This window comes from Myotis lucifugus, unplaced genomic scaffold (assembly GCF_000147115.1).
Source record: "Myotis lucifugus unplaced genomic scaffold, Myoluc2.0 scaffold_201, whole genome shotgun sequence".
NCBI classification, from domain to species: Eukaryota; Metazoa; Chordata; class Mammalia; order Chiroptera; family Vespertilionidae; genus Myotis; species Myotis lucifugus.
This window is the reverse complement of record NW_005871249.1, coordinates 2,134,865-2,154,583: the sequence shown is the minus strand read 5'-3', so window position 1 is coordinate 2,154,583 and position 19,719 is coordinate 2,134,865. Positions and strand designations below refer to the sequence as shown.

General features: G+C 34.3%; 1 protein-coding gene across 3 annotated transcripts in view; it reads right to left on the bottom strand.

Annotated features, from left to right (window-relative positions):
- Positions 1-19,719, bottom strand: part of SGCZ (sarcoglycan zeta) — a 195,956-nt gene that overhangs the window by 95,987 nt on the left and 80,250 nt on the right. For 2 of the 3 annotated variants that reach the window (XM_023761193.1, XM_023761195.1), the window contains exon 2: positions 16,897-16,998. The exons of the other annotated variant lie outside the window; for it this stretch is intronic. In XM_023761193.1, the coding sequence (XP_023616961.1) occupies positions 16,897-16,998 (102 nt within the window). The remainder of the gene's footprint in view (positions 1-16,896; positions 16,999-19,719) is intronic. 3 annotated transcript variants of the gene reach the window in all.

Sequence of the window (19,719 nt, the reverse complement as noted above, 5' to 3'; positions counted from 1 at the left end):
TATTATTATTCTAAAAATTAAAAAGTATTACATCATGTTCATTTAATTATTGATTCACTTATTTTTAGTAATTACAATGTATTTTTTTTACTTTATTTTCACTAGAATAATAATGGAGTTGTATTATATCTATATGATTTAGAAAAAAAATGATTCCCTCAGTTGGCTAAATAGTTAGTTTTTTCTGAAATAAACACATTTCTAAGACAACAGAAATCTCATCCTACTCCAATTATCAATTTTTTTCAATTTATTGTTAGTATTTCTCTGAAACACTATAATGCAACTGACAATTTATATAGTCAGCTGTAGTTGTAGAATGTTTTTACATGTTAAAGGAATAATATAATCATAAGATCACCTAATACTAATGCCACAATCTCATTATCAAGTGGTACTATTGTAGGTATGTGTATACCAGAAAAAAACAAAACTGTATATATCGCTCATGGCTCTATATTCCATTGCTATGGTGATGAATCATCTCTTGTGATTGATTTTACTGAAAAAATGGCCAAACTATTTAAATAAATGTTCTCTATGGCAACAATTTTAAACTTTAAGGTTGTTTTAACTGTGAAACATGAACACTATATCCATTCTATTATAATTCTAGAAGTAGCACACCTATTTCATATTAATTATGGATATAATTTTGTTATAGTAGTAAAAAAATGACTGATATAGAAATTAATAGAATAAAATTTCAGTGATTTGTAGTATTCCTAAAATTATCAGTTAATAGCATCCTAGAGAAAATAGAGCATGGTGATTACACCAAAATTTATAATTCATTTAATCAAATATTGAGACAAACAGTACTTACAAAGCATTACAGCAATCTATCCTAGCTTAGGGTGCTTTATTGTGTAAAGATTCTAGATAAAATAGATTGAACACATATCTTATTTTCACTGGTCTTTATTTTAAAATAATATAAAGCCAAGCTATAAATCTTCATAGGTCAATCAATATCAACAACTAATCTACCAATATTGCTATCAGAAGGACAACATAATCACATAAATTCAAAGAGATGAGTAATGTTTAGCATGATAGATGCCTCATAAGTCATAGTAATGCCAAATAAATTACATTTGTTGATATGGTCACAGCACCCAATATTTCTCATATTTATATTGCTTATTTTAAAATTGTGATGCCACAATACTAAAACTTTCAAATAACTCAAAAGCAGATCTTTCATATCTTCAAAAACCATTGTTTTTGAATTGCTTAAAACAAAGTTCTGCTATAAACATAAAAGAGCAAAAATCTAGGAATTTTATTTGATTTTAAGTGAAAAAATAATACGGATCTTTCAAGTTTAATTAACAAATGTTTACTTCTTTTTAAACAAAAGCCCAAGTACACAATTCAGTCTTTCATACAAAATGCTACTGGTAAACTATCAAATGAAAAAGTGCTATAAAATGATTAAGGTAAGAAATAATGACAGCTTTTGTGGTAGGCTGAAAGGTGGCCAAAGATTCTTCCATTATTCTGTGCCCCTTTGGAAAACGACATTACTGTTCAACCATCAGGAGGTAGAACTGATTTCTCTACCCCTTGAATTGGGCTCAGCCTGTGACTTGTATTGGCTAATGAGCCATTCACTGATTTGCCATAGCAGAGGCTTGAGCTGCATCTGCCCATTGGGGCTTGCTGCTGGGAACCATTCTGTCACCATGTGCTCAAATTGGGACCAAACTCCTACAAGATTCAGGATTTCAGGAGAGCTATATCAGCCATTATAGCCAGGGAGAGGAGCCTGTGAGGATGTTTTAGGTAATTCAGCTCTAGACCAGTTACAGTGGTTCTCAACCTTCTGGCCCTTTAAATACAGTTCCTCATGTTGTGACCCAACCATAAAATTATTTTCGTTGCTACTTCGTAACTGTAATGTTGCTACTGTTATGAATCGTCATGTAAATATCTGATATGCAGGATGGTCTTAGGCGACCCCTGTGAAAGGGTCATTCGACCGCCAAAGGGGTCTTGACCCACAGGTTGAGAACCGCTGATTAGTACAAGGCCTGGCTAATGCACAAAATTGAGGAGAATAATTAATGTTTTTGGTTTTGGGCAAAAGAGGTTTTTTTTGCAGCAAAAGTTAGATCAATCTTCATATAATGAATTTATGCAACTAAACTAATTTTCATAACTATCATAACAAATATAGTCTACAGAACAGCAGGACTAAAGCAAAATAGTAAGTTAATGTGATAACATGATAGTATAACATCAGTCTTGATAAAAACTACTTTATATATTTTTCCATAGAAACTATGTCCATTAATTTTAAAAATTTTGAAATAACGGTCAGGTGAGATGTGTAATTGACTATTCCACCAATTAAACATCATTTCAAATAAAATGTAAAGCACTGGAAAAATGTTAAAATTAGTTTATCTGCAAAAGCGTTTTCCAATATTGGATGATCTCCCATGATGAACAAAATATGATGACAACGTGGTGTAAGTGGAGTAAGTTGAGTGAAATGCAACATGAGATGCTGATTGAAAATCACAGATAAATAAAGAGAGCAAGAATGACATGGTGTTATATAGGCACTGATTTAAAAAAAACACACACACACAATAAGTGCAGGCATTTACATAACTATGTTAAATTTATTTTTTTCTACTTAAGAATAAAATTTAAAATGATAATTTAAAGTATCAGATTGAAATGAAACTTAAATAAAGAATGGAGAAGGAAAAAAAAATGATATAAGACTACTTTTTATTATCTCGCACAAGTACCAGAGGATAAAAGACAGGATGGAGATGGTGGTTTATAGTAGCTTTTATTTTTTTTTAACATTTCACTTCATAAATAGTTCCTAGCAAGAAATGAAATGGCAGACAACTACTAATTACACCTAAATTTATTGAAGGGGAATATTTGCACTGATGTACATTTAAGAAATGAGAGAAAAATAAAAAGAAATTATTTTTAAATTAAATATTTTATCAGGAAAAAAATAATACAGCTAAAATAACTTTTACTTAACCAAACAAAACTGGAACATAGAAATGAAACAGTGAGTATAAGATACACAGAAGATATGGCACTTAAATATTTTTCTTATTGTCTTTTTCCTTATTTCCCAGTCATTCAGGTTTCTAAATTAATATTTTAGTAACTTGGTTAAAGATTAGAACCATGTAATTAAGCTTCAGAGTGGTATTTTTACCATTGTAATTAACTATCTATCTATATATATAAAAGGCTAAGTAACTGACTGTCCGTCGACCAACCATCCGATTGACTGACTGGAAGGTACATATGATGTGCACTGGCCATTTAAAAATAAATGTTGACTTGTGCATGCGTGATTTTTGTCCCCCATCTGACACTGGCCTCCCATTTAAATTATTTTGAAGATAGTTTCCCATGATGCCAGCATTTTCGACAACTATTAATAAATCACAAGGACAAACTCTAGACAGAGTAGGAATATTCCTACCTGAACCAGTTTTCGCACATGGTCAGTTATATGTTGCTTTCTCTCGAGTTCAAAGAGCATGTGATGTTAAAGTTAAAGTTGTAAGTACTTCATCACAAGGGAAATTAGTCAAGCACTCTGAAAGTGTTTTTACTCTTAATGTGATATACTGGGAGATATTAGAATAAGTTCAATCAATTTATCAGTCATTGTTTTTATCACTGTTGTTTTTATATCATGTTTTTATTGTTTTTATATCATGTATTTGTTGTTATATCATGTTGTTATTGTTTATTAATCAATTTATATATTATTGTCATATACATTTTACTAATTTTCTTTCATCTCTGATAATTCTATTATAAAGGGCAAATAGTGATATTAAAATATTTCTTCTAACTAATTTCCTTTCAATGTGCACAAATCCATGCAGCAGGCCACTAGTTAATAATAATAAAGCAAAGAAAACGCTAGGCATTATAAGCATGGCTATCTGACCAGCTTCTCCAAGAAGCTGCAATTTCACACTCCCCAAAGAACCATTGGCCCATTCCCCATAGATCACTGGGGAAGGGGTCCAATAAAGGAGGAGATAGTCACATGGGCAGTGAGTCAGTGTGCCTTAGGGAAGGCACTTGCCTGTCAGTCTAACCTGGAAACAAAAACAATTGGCTTGGGGAGGGTGCAGAGCCACTATGTGAAATCCTGAAGGCTTCATTGGTTATACTCCTATTTAAAATCCACAGACAAAGGAATTCTCTCTCTATTGTTCCTCTGGCTTTGCTCTGTTTCCTTGTACTCTGTTGGGGAGCACCTGAGACTTGGTTGGAAAGTTTATAAGGAGGACATTTTGAGAAAAGGGAAGTGTGTGGAAGGTTCCACCCCGGTTATTGGAATTCTGAATTAGGGGATGCCAAAGGTGGCTACCCTAATTATTCCTTGACCTTTCCAAACAAGTCTGTGCCTGTGCAGACCCCTGGGTGTTTACTGGAATCCTTATGCTTAATCTTTGGGTGTCCTTGCTTAAAGGGCACTGCAAACACATGTGCCCTCCCAAGATTACTTATCCTACTTTATCTCAAACTGCTGTTATAATAAAAGCCTATTGAGGCTGTCTGGTTCCTTTAGCCAGGCAGTCCCTTAGCCCTCCCTTTCACAGCAAATGTTGTGTCAGAGTAATCATTCATCAGTCCCTCAGGGTTTGCTGGTCAGCCTTGGCAGTACTCCCCCAAGTTCTCTCCATAGCCATGTGGCCCTAGAAGCTGCATGGCCATGGCCATGCACACCCCATGCACAATGGACTGTGTCTGGGAGCACAAGCTAACTTGGCCTGATATTGGAATGGACTGTGCAAATATGGAGAGGAAACTCTGGGCAGTGGCTTTAATCCTAGCTGTGCTGAAGACATTGCCGGACTTTTTCTTTGGAGGAATGGAGGGAAGATGGGACCTTGGAAATTCAGGGGTTTAATTCCATGCAGATAAATATTACTGATTCTCCCAAGCAATTCTTAGAAAATTCATTTGCTCGTGACATCACAAGAATTCCACTTCCACCGGCAACAGGTAGGGACACAAAGAACACCCCACCCATAATAGTGTGAGGATCAAATAAACAATTCAGCAACACAAAGTAAGTTTTAATAGTTCAGATATGTATTTGCATATCTTAAAATCAATGAAAATATATAAATATAATTTTTTCTGCTACTATCCACTTTTATAGAATCTGACATATATCGTTGGTTTTTCCCAAATTTTCTCTCCCTCTCTACATTATTTTTCTTATTTCCTGAATTATATAGGTCAATCTAAAATTTCTTTGGCAAAAATGACTTTTTCCTCTTTGGTATATAAAAAGGAGGACAAAGGAATTTATAAGGTTATCTTGGCCCTGAGGGACAGAGCATTAAAACTAGGGCTCTGAACTGAGTTAAAATTGTTGTCCTCTGACATATACTTGTAATAAAGACACAAAAGTGTCTAAATTAAAATTGTCTTTGTCCTCCTGTTTACTTCCATTATCTGAGGTAAATTCTGTTAACAAATTGTTGGGCATTTTCCCATTACATTTTCCTTTTTTATAGGAAAGCACACAAATGTATATTCTATAATTTTAAGTATAACATCAACATATCAAAGAAAAAAATAACTTTTTGGTTGCTGATCTCGAAAAAAAGGGAAAGGGAAAAAGGGAAGAGACAGGAGAGTAAGAATGATTCAGTGTTGTGATAACATTTTATGTCTTTGGGTATTTACAAAATAAATAAAAAAACATATGCAAATATATGTGTGCTTTTCTATTTAGGGGATAAAAGTGGGAAATCTAATAAATGATAGAGTTCCAAAATTGGGTAGATATCATGAGAGGAAAAACAACTTTTCATATAATGTAGGGGGAAAAGAATCCAACAGTGACAGAAACTTGTGGCCAGATGACCTAAGTCCCCTGGAAATCCATATATACTATTTTTTGGATAAATAGAGTTAACCATAGGACATGGAATAAGGGTTAAACTATATGTAAAAACTCCTAAAGACTCAACAACAACAAAAAGAACTTTTGGAAATTACCAACAAAGTCAGTTAAGTTTATGGATATAAATTTCTTAAGTTTCTAAAAAGCAGGGTTATAAAAGGCAGCATATGGGTTCGTTATATTAAAAATTCTATAATTAGCAACAATAAAATTAATACAAAGCAAAATTACATCGCATGTCTTGTTTTCTTTCTTAATGCTTGGAAATGTCATGATCTTGATATGTCTTAGGACATTTGTGATAAAGATTACTTATTTTGTCACAGCTGTGCTCATTTAAAGTAAGTTCTTATTTATAAGAGGCTGCTTATTACTTCAAAAGAGATTTCAATAGCTATGAGGATGTAAAGGTAAGAGGAATAAATTATACCCTATGAAAATGAATACAGGAAACTTTATTAAAATCAAAGTGGAGAAGCTCTGAAAGTGGAGCTCTCACCACTTCTACCCACTGACACTTGCAGACTCCAGCAGGAAGAAGTCTACCTTATCCTCCCAACAGACAAAAGCCTACTTTACCACTCCAGCAGGGGGAACATTTTTCTCCTCAGCCACAGCGCAGGCAATGAGAAACTGCTACAACTCAGCCAATGAGAGACTGTCACCACCCTGAACTGTTTACTTTCTTCCAATGGCCTTTCATTCAAAGTCCTCCCTCCCAACTTCCCCTTTTACTTTAAAAAGGAAGTTTCCTTTGTTCTCTGGACATGCCAATGGTTTGCTGAAGCTTGCCTGTCCCAAATTGCAATTCCTGTGCTGTTTATAAATAAACTCATTTTTCCTCCTTAAATAACTAGCTATTTTATTTTTAAGATTGACATCCCTAAATATTTCAGTTATTTTATTAATGTAAAGGAAAATCACAGAAGTGTGATAGAAACGTGTGAAAAGGCAAAATCATGACGATAATAAATTATGGGCCTTTACAGTGAAGAGGGAGATTATGATAAAATATTAATACAAGTAGTTATAGTGTTGGTGATTAATTTAATTTTGTACAATAAGAAAAGTGTAGGACAACACTAGAGATATTGGTCAAAGCCAGTGTTTTTCCACTTATAATGCAAACATACCAAATGTCCAACAGATTACTATCATGGATGGGGCACAACTTCATGTCCATTTGCTTTACATTGATTTTGTTTTTTACTAAGATTTTACTTGAAGGGCAACTCTCATATCTAAAAGTTATTAATAAACCACCAATCCAACAAATATAATAATTTGTAATAATTAAGAGTAATGTATTTTTAGTTTTAAGATACTGAATATTTATATTTTTAAAATTTGTCTCTACTTTTTATTTATTTTATCACAATTTTTTAAAAATTTTGTTTTATTGCTTAAAGTATTACAAAGAGTATTACATATGTCTCCTTCCCGCCCTTGACATTCCCCCAGCCTCCCCTACCCCCCAGTGTCTTATGTCCATTGGTTATGTTTATATGCTTGCATACAAGTCCTTCGGTTGATCTCTTACCCCCTCCTCCTGCCCCCCAACCCTCCCCAGCCTTCCCGCTGTAGTTTGACAGTCTGTTCAATGCTGATCTGCCTCTGTATCTATTTTTGTTCATCAGTTTATAATGGTCTTTATTATCCATAAATGAGTGAGATCATGTGGTATTTTTCTTTCATTGACTGATTATCACAATTGTTTTACTTTTTTAATGTATTGGGGTGATATTGGTTAATAAAATTATGTAGGTTTCAGGTGTACAATTCTATAATACATCATCTGTATATTGTATTGTGTGTTCACTACCCCAAGTCGGGTCTCTTTCCATCACCATTTATCCCATCTTTAGCCTTTTCTACTTTAGCTGTGGCTCAGTATCATGCATTTTATAAAATTTCTGTGACTCTATGTCTTAGAAATATTAAAAAGAATGATTATCTAGCACACTAAAATGCAGTTATCAAAAATAATGGGAAAGAATATACAGCTTTTTCAGCTAATGAAATTTCTGTTTATTATATTTAAATAAATGCTTTTTTATTAACTTGAAATATAGTAGACTAGGAATTTTAATACTATAGGTCCTTTAGAGTTGCATTACCTTGAGGACAAATTCTAAGTTCCTTAACATCCTTGCATGTGTGAAGCCCTAAGCTGTTTTTCAAATCAATGTTTCCCTGTTCCTCTATCTCTTTGTTCTTCAAATATATTTGTGCTCACTCATCCCCTAAAATAGATTTTGAAACTATGCCTTCTCAAATATTTTAAGCTGATATATGCAATATTTTGGCTTAAGAAGTTTAATGTTTGTAAGAGATAAAATATCTGATGCTAAATATTGTATATGTATTTCAAATGTATTTTGTGCAACACTCCAATTTTTTGGAGCTCACATTGAGCTTAGCCAAATGATAAAACATGCCTGCCATAGAACCTAAATCATCAGTACAATGAGCCTTACTTTGCATGGGAAACTGCCTCAGTAAAACCTGAGAAATCTTGGAACACTCTTGGGTTTTAGACTCTTGCTTTATAGAATTCCTCAAATCAAACCAAACTGCTCGACTCTATTTTCTAAGCAAACAATGGTTTTTATAATCTATTTTCTTGCTCACAAATATGATCTAATTTGAAATTCAAATCCCAATCACTCTTCAAAGCCCAGCTGAAATTCTTTCACATGGAGGCATCCTGGGTTTCTTATTTCCTGTGCAAGACCCAATCTAAAGTCAAAATCCAGTCACTAATATTGTTGCCATGCTCAGTTCCCAGGCCTAACTTCTAAGGACAGCAAACATAAGTAAGTAAACAACAATTTTTAAAAAATGCATTAACTAATAAAAGCTATTTTATCAAGCAACATTACAGAGATTAAAAAAAAAAGTCAGACTATTCTGTGGTTCAAGGACCACTCTAATATGTCCAGTTTTGGTACTTTTGGTACTAACTCGTGGACATAGATGATGAACCAGTTATATTTATACCGGCAAGATCATAATAAAACACAAAGCTCTGATAATTCAAAGTTAGAACTTCTGTTCTCTTCAATTCTTTTTAGGGCATGTAGGGGAGACCTACTTTATAAGTATGTCTCTTTATAAGTATGAAATTAATATGACTACTTTTTCTTATGCAATATAAGCCAATTCTAGGATCTAATATTGGGGGGGGGGAACTGGTGAAACAAATATAAAATATCCGGTGTAATAAGGTCACGTATTCTGTTTGTAATGTAATAGAGAAACATCTCTTTCTGTGGTTTTAATTTACATTTTTGAACACATCAACCATTCATTCTCTCAGTAAAGCAAACATACACTGAGGTGTATGCAATTATATTGAATAAAGAGTTTTAAAGTTTTCACTGGGAATTTCACCTATCAGGCAGTTATAGGAAGTAGTCAAAATACATGATTGCTGTTCTCATGAAATTTAAACATCTCACTCTTTGTCCTTTGAAATTCAAATAAAGTGTTTCACATTCCCCACTGAAAAACCCATTATTTCTATGACACCTGAGAGAAGAGAAAATATTTGGCCATAAATTTATTGAACATGCTGAGTAGCTAATAGCTAGGGCAGTGGTTTTCAAATCAAACACATATTAGGGCCTTTAAATCAATGTAATGAGTTGCAACAATATATACATATAATATATATCCATTATAAATATATAAAATATATATCATATTTTAATATATATGAAATAAAATAGTACCATCTTACTATAATATATTAGATTATAAAAATCAGTGCATCACGTGTACAACGTATAATCTGTTTTACTGTGGTTCATACTAAAAAGTGTTGAAAAAACACTGAGCTAATATATGTGTCACTACTATATTCACTGTGGTCTGCTCCCAGAGATTTGAATAAAGATGAACCTATATAGCAATAGTAAGTCCACAAATTCATGTGGATATGCAAGTGTGGGGCAGTGAAGATATCCACTTTTGGGAGGACAATTTCTTTCAGCGCCATTATAAATAGTGACACTGAAGCATCATTAAAATTCCATTCACTGGAGAAAGATATTCAAAATAATGAGGGCTCATTTTTTTTTATCTCCTGCAGGAAAAATTCTTAAAGGGCGTGAGTTCTTATTTAAAAACAAACTCTATAGCATGACTTTCAAAAAAATCTTTTATATAAAGTAAAGAATGTTTCATAGAAGAAGAATCATAATAGAAATACCCTTCACCTCTTCTGACAAGACTTGGCTTATTCCATTCACTGATATGGAGATTTCACAGAAGCTCAGGGCATGGGTATGAGTCTGACAGACCTGGATCTGGTCCTTGCCCGGTGTGCTAAGATATTCAGGTAAGTTATATAACGTCTTTGAACCATGTGCTTTTCTCATGTGTAAAATGAATGTAATGATGTCAACTTCATGTGGGTTGCTATGAGAATTAGATAAGCATGAATGCATATTAGGTCCTTCACATAGCAGTTAACATACAGAAAGTACTTAATTGGTAGCAAGAGCTATTCAAGATGAATTATCAGGTATTCAACATGTAATGATTTGTGCTTCTTAAGCATATCATTCTTAACAATGGATTATATTATTATATCAGGTAATTGTAAGGCATAATATTCTAGCCTTTAAAATATTAGGGAACACTATGGACTTGATTTTACAGATGATAAAGTAAGGCACAGAGAGATTAAACAGGGTAATTAGTAACTGCTAAGTGACGGAGCTAGGATTTAAAAACTAGGAATTGGACTCCAGAGATCTAGTTTATGATAAATGTTAGCTAATATTAAAAATCATTATCTCTCTGAATAGCCACCAAAATAATTTGAGATATACTAAAACAATAAAACTTCAAGAAAATTGACAGATTACATTTGCAAGACCAAAAAAGAACAGCTTTTCTATACAAACACAAAGACTGAAGAGAAAAATGAATGGAAAACCCATTCTCATAAACAATAGGAATCATAAAATGACAAGAAATATGTGATGATTATATGAATAATAATGTTAAAAATATTTCTGAACAACACAAAATAAGTTCTCAAAATAATCAAGAGAGGAGCCATGTTCTTGAGATAAAAAAAATATATATATATATAAAACTATAAAGATGCCAATTCTAGACAAATTAAATATAACCACAATTAACTCCCAACAGGAATTTTTATGAAACTTGACAGCTGATCATTAAGTTCATTTTTAAAATAAAACACACGATAGGCAAAAGCTCTTTAAAAAGAACAATAAAAAGAACTTGCTCTCAAAGTTATTAAAACCATTCCTTAAAGTTTGTGGGTTTTTTTTTTGTCTAAGTATATCAATAGAACAGAGACACTAGAAATAAATCTATGTACATTTAAGAATTCAGTATATGAGAAAAGGCATATGTCAAATCATTGATGGTAAAAATGGAGTATTCAAGTTACTGGTATTGTGTATTATTGGCCATAAAGGAGAGAAAGAAATGAAGAAGGGAAGGAAGGAAGAAAGGAAGGAAGGAAGGAAGGAAGGAAGGAAGGAAGGAAGGAAGGAAGGAAGGAAGGAAGGAAAGAAGGGAAGGAAGGAAGGAAGGAAGGAAGGAAGGAAGGAAGGAAGGAAGGAAGGAAGGGAGGAAAAGAAAGGAGGAGGGAGGGGAGAGGAAGGAGGTGATCCTATCTGATATTAGACTTCAAAATAGAAAAGTTTTCAAAAACTTCTCTCCCTTACTACTTAACAAAGTAAACCACAATGATTTTTTAAATCATTTTTAAAGAACAACTCACAATTTCTTGAAACAAGTTTATGCTATAAACCTAAAAAAGTGGAAGCCAAGAAAAGAGAATATCTCATAGCAGCATGTAACATGTATTCATATACTACTCCTACCCATACCCTGGAAAGAAAAAAAAGAGTGTTAACATCTTTCTGAGAAATCCTATGCAAATAAACTAACCAAGATATAGGAAAGATTGTGGTAAAGTAGACACTACTGGGAAAACCTACCAAAAATGAAGGACTGTCTAGACCACTGGAAATATTCTACAGAGGCAGAAAGGGCCACCAAGACCCATAGATTTAAAATAGTCTGTGTCTGGTTGGTAGAAGCCATTTTGTAGCACCTCAAATAGGAAAAAACAACAACAAAAAAACAAAAAACAAACAGTCAAAGTCTGTTTTCCCCTTCTCACCAACTATCTCTTAAAAATAAACAAAGTAGCTAGCCCTTAATTCCTCTACCTCAAATTGTGGCTCATCATGGATAATTCAAGATAGGTAAAGCAAGTGCTTTAAGTTTTAGGATTAAAAAAAGTAAATTGAAGAAAACCATAGCTCAAAGACACCAATATCACAGAATTTAAAAGGAGACTGTAGACTTAAGGGAAATTCTGAGGTTCATAACAGCATCCTTGTATATAAAATACATGAATGAGGGGAAGCAAGGGCAAAACTCATATTTTCAAAATTTTAAATAAGTGAATGCTATGGAAGAAAGACTCTAGATAATGGCAGTTACTGTGGTCAGAGGAAAATTACAGGGTTTAAAATAACTGGATATATTATGACAGCTGTGGAGGACAAAGATGACCCAACATACGAATTATTGTTTTCTCCGAAGTGAAGACTCAACAAAAGAATCTGAAAGATATTGAACGATATAATAGAGAAAATTTCCCTGAGGTGAAAAAGTGAAAGTGCAAAAATGTATCAGATCAGACAGAACGAGAGACAAGTATCAGGCTGCCTTCAGACATTTTATGGCAATATTCAGTGCTAGAATGTCATAGGAAGTGAGTTAACAGGAAAAGAAGTGATGAGCCCTTACTAATATCCCCAGAAAAACAAATAAAGAAAACAGACATATTTCGCATGAAATATTTCAAGGGTTAACAAGCAAGCAAGCAAACGCCCAAACAAAACTAATTAGCAGTGAAATATACGTAAGGAGGGATGACTTAAATTTTGAACTCGGCCATGGAGAAGCCGTAATGGAATACTGGTGGTGAATACCGCAGCCGCCTATATATAGAATTAAGATCAAAGTGCCAAGGCAATTAATGTTGCAGAACAGAATGCAATTACTCTGAACTCTGGCAAAGTTAAAATAATATAATTGTCCAGAAAACTGAAAATGAAAAAGGGTGAGGACAAATTGGAGAGGAGCTAATCACCTCAAATTGCACTGCGGGGAGTTAATGAACACTGACACGTGGGGCTGAGGCAGCCAGCTTCTAAATGGTGCTCATAAACTTTTATTCTGAACATAAAGACAAGCTCTAAAGAATTCTTGTTGTGAAGAAAAATTTAAGTTCAGTAATTCTTCTTAATTTATTTCAGAGTATATTTCCTCTACTAAATGACTATGTTATTGTAAAAAGCATGTCCCTGTCTCTCTACATATTTATCTTTTTGTGCAGATGTATAAACATAGAACTGTGATGATATTCAATGTATATTAACAGTGTGTTGTTGTTTTTTCCTGAGTGTAAAGATTTTGGGATGATTTGTAGTTTTTATTTTTCTTTTACCTTGAATAAAGACATTGCAGTGAAATACTCACTTTCACCTGTATTCTACATCTAAACGCAAGATGATAATGACAATGAGGAAATGATTATAGAAGCCAGCAGATATCTCTTTGCATGAATTGGTCTGCGTGGGAGAAAGAAACCAGCAAAGAGATTTATAGGGGAGAAAGGTACCAGAAAAAAGACAGGGTCCGGAAGATTAGCGCGCTAGGTAACCAGGAATGAGTTTTGCTGAGCTTGCCTGACCTCATGGCTCTGTGTCTGAACTCCATAAAAAAGTGTTGATTACACAAGGTAAGAAGCTGGTTGTAACCAAGAACGGAGTTAGCATCCGAGCTCTGATGCCCGGTGAAATGAGTGGGCATGGAGCAGGGAGCAGAGCTCGTTCACAGCTCCGCTAACACAGGAACCATAAAGAAAACAAACGTGTTTGCTTTGCTGGGGTGTTATTGAAACTGGAATTATCTGGTATGGCTCCCCGGCACAAGTATCAATCTCGCATGCACCGTGCTGGGATGGGAGGGCAGTGGTGAGGAAAGAACTTAACTAAAAAAGTAAACAAGAAGGCTGGTTAGCTTATGTCAGATGAAGTTAGGTAATGCTTGAAGTTCCAGAGACCTGCATATGATGCCAAATTTCTGGTAAGAATCAGTGGAATGCAGTTAGTACTGTGGACTCATGAAATCTTGGGAAACATACTTCAGTTACATGAAAAAACAAACAGCCTGGAGATTATATGTCCTAATTTCCTGCTATTTCAAAATATCTGACCTAATGTTAGAACGTGTGCATTGAAGATTGATTCAGAATGTAATCATTTATTTGAGGTGGCCCCAAATTACATATCCTTCACTATTCCTTCTCATTGAAGAAAACTATGTATTTAATTTCATAAATATTCAACGAGTTCTTACTCTCTGAAAGCAATGTGTTAATTTTGAAAGGTTCATTGAATTCTAAGATATTTCAAGCAGATATGATTTTCTGCGCACCAATATGACAGACAATAGAAAAGGTTGATTTTTTTCAAAGCATAAATAAAGAGTAAGCTGTGATAGATAATAATAGAACTCCAAATACCTATAGACACTTAGAGGTGGGGAGGGAGGCCAGTTAGCATGTAGACAGTAGGAACAGCCCCTGGTTTATAGGTTGAGAGACTAGAAGTGTGTGTCTGTGGGCAACTGTATTTTCTGACAAATAGAAACATCAATGGTGAGAGGGAATCATTGGTTCGCTGCCTCCTGCACGCCCTCTACTCTGGATGGAGCCCACAACCCAGGCATGTGCCCTGATCAGGAATCAAACCTGGACCTTCTGGTTCATGGGTCGTTGCTCAACCACTGAGGCACACTGAGCAGGCTTTTTCTTCATTTCATACATTTTTTGGTCGTGTATATGTAGAGAAATTTTCAGGAAGTAAATGAGTCTCCTTCTTCTGTTCCCAAGCCACACCCCGTGCCTGACTGCAGACGGAACGTGCCTCCTGCCTGTGCTGTGCCCTTCGCTTTGCAGTTACCAAGAGGCAGATGATGACCAGAGGACACATAGGAAGGACACGCAGCAGGACTGGAGATGTGAAAGGTGGCATGTAGATGTCGATCACTACAGTGGGCTTTAGAAATGCTGGTGAACAGAGGTTGCAAACTTTCCAGGGACAAAGGTTAGGACGCCTGACTGCCACCACCTCACACTTTAATGTTAGAGAATCTGTGGATTCTTTCTTATTAGGTCGATAGATGGAGTCAACATTTATCCAGTTCTCCTAGGAGAATCCTAGTTTACACCCATGGCTCTGAAAAATGTTCCAGCTGAGAAGGTAAATTCTATCTTTCTCTAAATTGTTTTCTCAGGCAGCCACTATAATTTGGTCTAAAATGGATGAATTTTCAAAGAAGTTTACTGCCTATGATGACTCTAACCTTCTTCCCATGTTAATTTCTTGATTTCCATGTACAAGTTTTCATTTCCTCAAAGATTAAATTGTTTAATCCAAACACAACACTAACTTCCATTCAGAGGAAAGACATTAACCTCTGTAAGCATGGTATTTTTCAGTTTTTATAAAAATAAAACAAAACACCAATCAATTTTTAAGTTTAATTATTTTTATAGTTAATCATGTACTAGTGAGGTTAGGTAGTCATACATGTGCCTACTGTGTTATTTGTCTGACCAAAATGCAGAAAGTAATCTCAGTATATTTTTCTAGTACCCAAAGTCAGTATAGTATATTAGTGAAACTCTGTAGGTTCACATAAAACAAAATAAAATTTAAAGTTAAGCCTGGCTGGTGTTGCTCAGTGGTTGAACATCGACCTATGAACCAGGAGTTCACAGTTCAATTCCTGGTCAGGGCACATACCCAGGTTGTGGTTTTGATCCCAGTGTGGGGTGTGCAAGAGGCAGCCAATCAATGATTCTCTCTCATCATTGATGTTTCTAGCTCTCTCTCTCTCTCTCTCTCTCTCTCTCTCTCTCTCTCTCTCCCTTCCTCTCTGGAATCAATAAAAAATATTGATAAAATAAAAAAGTTAATATAATTATCCTCATTAAACATTTTATATAAAAGAATGTTCTATTCTGTTGTCACTATGACATTTAAGTGAAAAAATGGCTTTGAAACAAATTATGTCTTACTATGTACCCAATTTCCTAAGATGTTATATCAGTAATATTTAAATATAACTCTAGTTTTAAAAATACTTTTATATTTATGAAATAAATTTAACAATCTTTCCACATTTTATGTCACATGCTTTCCATTTTTCCTGTCTTAATAAATTTATTTGCACACCTACCTACATATCCCTGGGAATGCCTTATAGATTAAAAGATTCTAGGTAGATTTTGAGGTAACCAAGAATACTTACTACCTTCTGAGAAGTAACACACAAACCAACATGAACAACGTCTCATTTATAACCTTTTGAGTTTTAACATGCTGCTAAGTGATAAAACACACAGAGCACACACACAGGTGAAAGGATAATATTCTTACTTGATTTAAATAAATTCCCAAATAAATTTAATTTCTATACTAAGACTCTTTGTCATCTCTTAGAAAATGCATCTGCATTAAAATATATATAATATATTGAAATAAAATCACTTATTCAAATCAATGCTTCCAGCAACAATTGCTCAAGATTTATTAAATGCCCCTTTTGGAATTCCTGGAAGTGTGTATTTCTAACTTCCATTGAAAATAGAGGGGCACATATTATAGACTAACAAACACAACACTATGGTTTAATTCTAAATGGTTTCTAATGTGTTTGAAACTAGCCTTCACTAGTTGTTCAGTTGTTTAATTGTTTTGATTTATGTAAATAAGTCTTTAGCTTTAGGAAACAATTACATATTGAAGAGATAAGGGGATTCTATCTTCTTAGTTCAAGCTAAAACATAACCTCTAAATTATCTTTTACAGTAAGCCAAAGCCAGTATCACATACCTTTCGGGAATGAATTTCTTTCACATACAATGGAAGTAGAAACTCAGATATACCTTCAAGTCGAATTCCCTTCTTGGTGACTCTCAGATTTCCCATACCATCCTACAAGCAATGAAATATAGTTCACTTTTAGGTTAATGAGAGAATGAATAACTGGCCATAATTTTCTTAGGCCTAAATTGAGAAAACAGTAAGCTCAAGTCAGGAATGATTTAAGGAAAATGGGAGATTTAATCTATTTAATGAATGACTGCAGCATTTTGCATGCATATAGAGGGCTCTGTTTAACATAAGCAGGATGAGAGGAATAAAAAGGATCAAATATCTTCTCTCAGCTCTATCAGAGACTAGAATGTATCTATGAATAAATCCTGTACTTTCTTCATGCAGCAACCAGTTCAACTATTTGTTAGGTATAATGATACTAGCTATCCGATTATTGGGAACAACTTTATTTGCAGAAATCTAATAATATTTTTACATTACAATTATACACACACATATTTCTACAATATTCAAATAGTAACATTCATATAATAATTTCAATAAGTACTTAATAACTGACTAGTATAAGTACGCATGGTGTTTCAGTATTCAAATAATAAATAACGCATATATCCTCTCCTTTAGAAAATACTCTATGAGGAGGGTTAAACAAGTACGCAAATAATGTTTATGAAACAGAGTAAAATAAATAAGAACAGACGCTACTGGGAATTTAAAAAGAAGATTTCAAACCTGGCAATTGAATATGCCACATCTCATGGAAGAGATTGACTATGATAAAGGCCTTAAGAATATGGAATTTCAACCTGAGATGTCCTTAGAGAGAGAGGAGCAAAATGAACATCTGGTAACACATAGGACATAACAATACCATCCAATCTGGATAGTGTATAAAATATGGTGAGAGAATACAACTGGGAGTATGTTTTGAGGCCAGAGAAAGGAAAGCCCAGAATACAAAGCTAAGGAGTCTGTACTTATTTCAGTCTTCAAGAAAAGAAACAGAAGTTCATCAATAGCTCAAATTACCAGTGTTTAAGCTTTAAGACAATTCTGGTATATTATGTGGGCCTAATTGACAGAGCGTCAGTTAATAATGCACAACTTGGCATATGTGTGAGGGTGGTGGTGGAAGAACAACTTATAAGACCGCGTGACTAACTTTATCTGGAGATACTAAAAAGGGAGCATTTACAATTAATCCAAGATTTCACCTCTATGACTAAATAAGGGAACATAGTGGTTTTTACACTGGATCCTGGGAATTTGTAGGCAGAATAGCAAAAATAAATTCAGCTTTGGACTTTCTAACTTTGAGGTAACATTGAAAACCTCAGATACTTATTTATAAACCATTGCATCTGTGGAAAGTGGGTTGGGGGATACCAGTCACTTAAGGCATGCTTGAGTCGATCATGGTGGATGAGCAAATTTTACTCTAAAACTTTTAGATGATGACTTAGGTTTGTGAGTTGGAAAACAGTTATTTCATGCATTCCGGGAGGCTGTGACCAGTAATATCAGAGGAAAGCCAAGAAATTCTGATGGCCCCAGTCTCTACCCCTTCTCCCCCAAAAGCAAGTCAATGAGGTAGTATAAATACAATTTTGAGTAAGAATTAAAAGACTTTTAAGTTAGACAAGAAAAATAACTATTAAGAGAGAAATTTTTATGTGGTGAGGTTTAAATCTCATCAAAGGAGAAAGTAATAGATTTTGGTTGAATTGAACTGGGTACAGGAAGAAGAAATTCGCTTTCTTGAGGCTCTGACTTAAAACTGACACTGGAAATGCCTATTAGGGAACTGAGAGAGAGAGAGAGAGAGAGAGAGAGAGAGAGAGAGAGAGAGAGAATTTTAAGGACCATTCAAGGCTAATTCTGATGGGAAAATGGTCTACCTTTTTAGGGAGGATGACACACCCTGGATTCTCTGAGATAGCTGTTTATACCAGTTTTATAACAGACACATTCACTCAAAAGTGAAATGTGTCTCTGATTTAGAAATTAATTACATGGCCACTGATATACTGGCTCAGTTAGTATAGTTTCACAGCATTCTACCTAGGTAGGAACAGAGGCAGAAGTCAGAGACTCCGAACTGAGGATGTGCCAGGCAGGAATGGCAGAGTCATAAGGATGTGGCATTCTAAAGTAGCAACAATTATGCCCTTCAAATATCTGGCCATTATTTTTCTTATTGGGTAGGAACAAATGAAGCCAGAACAGCACTGCTGGGCTGTAAAATAGCACAAGGTCAAAGAATGATAATTGATAATGAATTGATGACCAAGATCAATAGGGGTTTAGAAATATAAGATAGGGGAAGAGAGATTTATCACCAGAAAATGGAGCTTCTGATATTAAGATTTTGATAGAGAATTTCCAGATATGACGAGGCCTAAAGAACACTTGGGCAGTGGTGGCAGAAGTGGAGACAGAACTCTCTATAATTCAGAAAGCCAATAATATTAGAACATGTGAAATGACACATGGCTTAAAGTATTTATTTCCTCAGAGGGATTTTCTTTACTAAATCTCACACAGTGACTGTCCATATATATGGTCAAATTCTACCTGAAGGAAATTTTCTGCAGTATTTCCCATGGAGTTGCTCTGAACATATCTAATGGAATTATCTTAGGGAAACCAAAAAAATTCTATCGCAAACATAATTCCTGTTTCAATATTAATCTTTTAAAATTCTTTAAAAAAAACATATTTTTATTGATTTCAGAGAGGAAGGGAGAGGAAGAGAGATAGATAGAAGCATCAATGATGAGAGAGAATCATTGATTGGGCTGCCTACTGCATACCCCC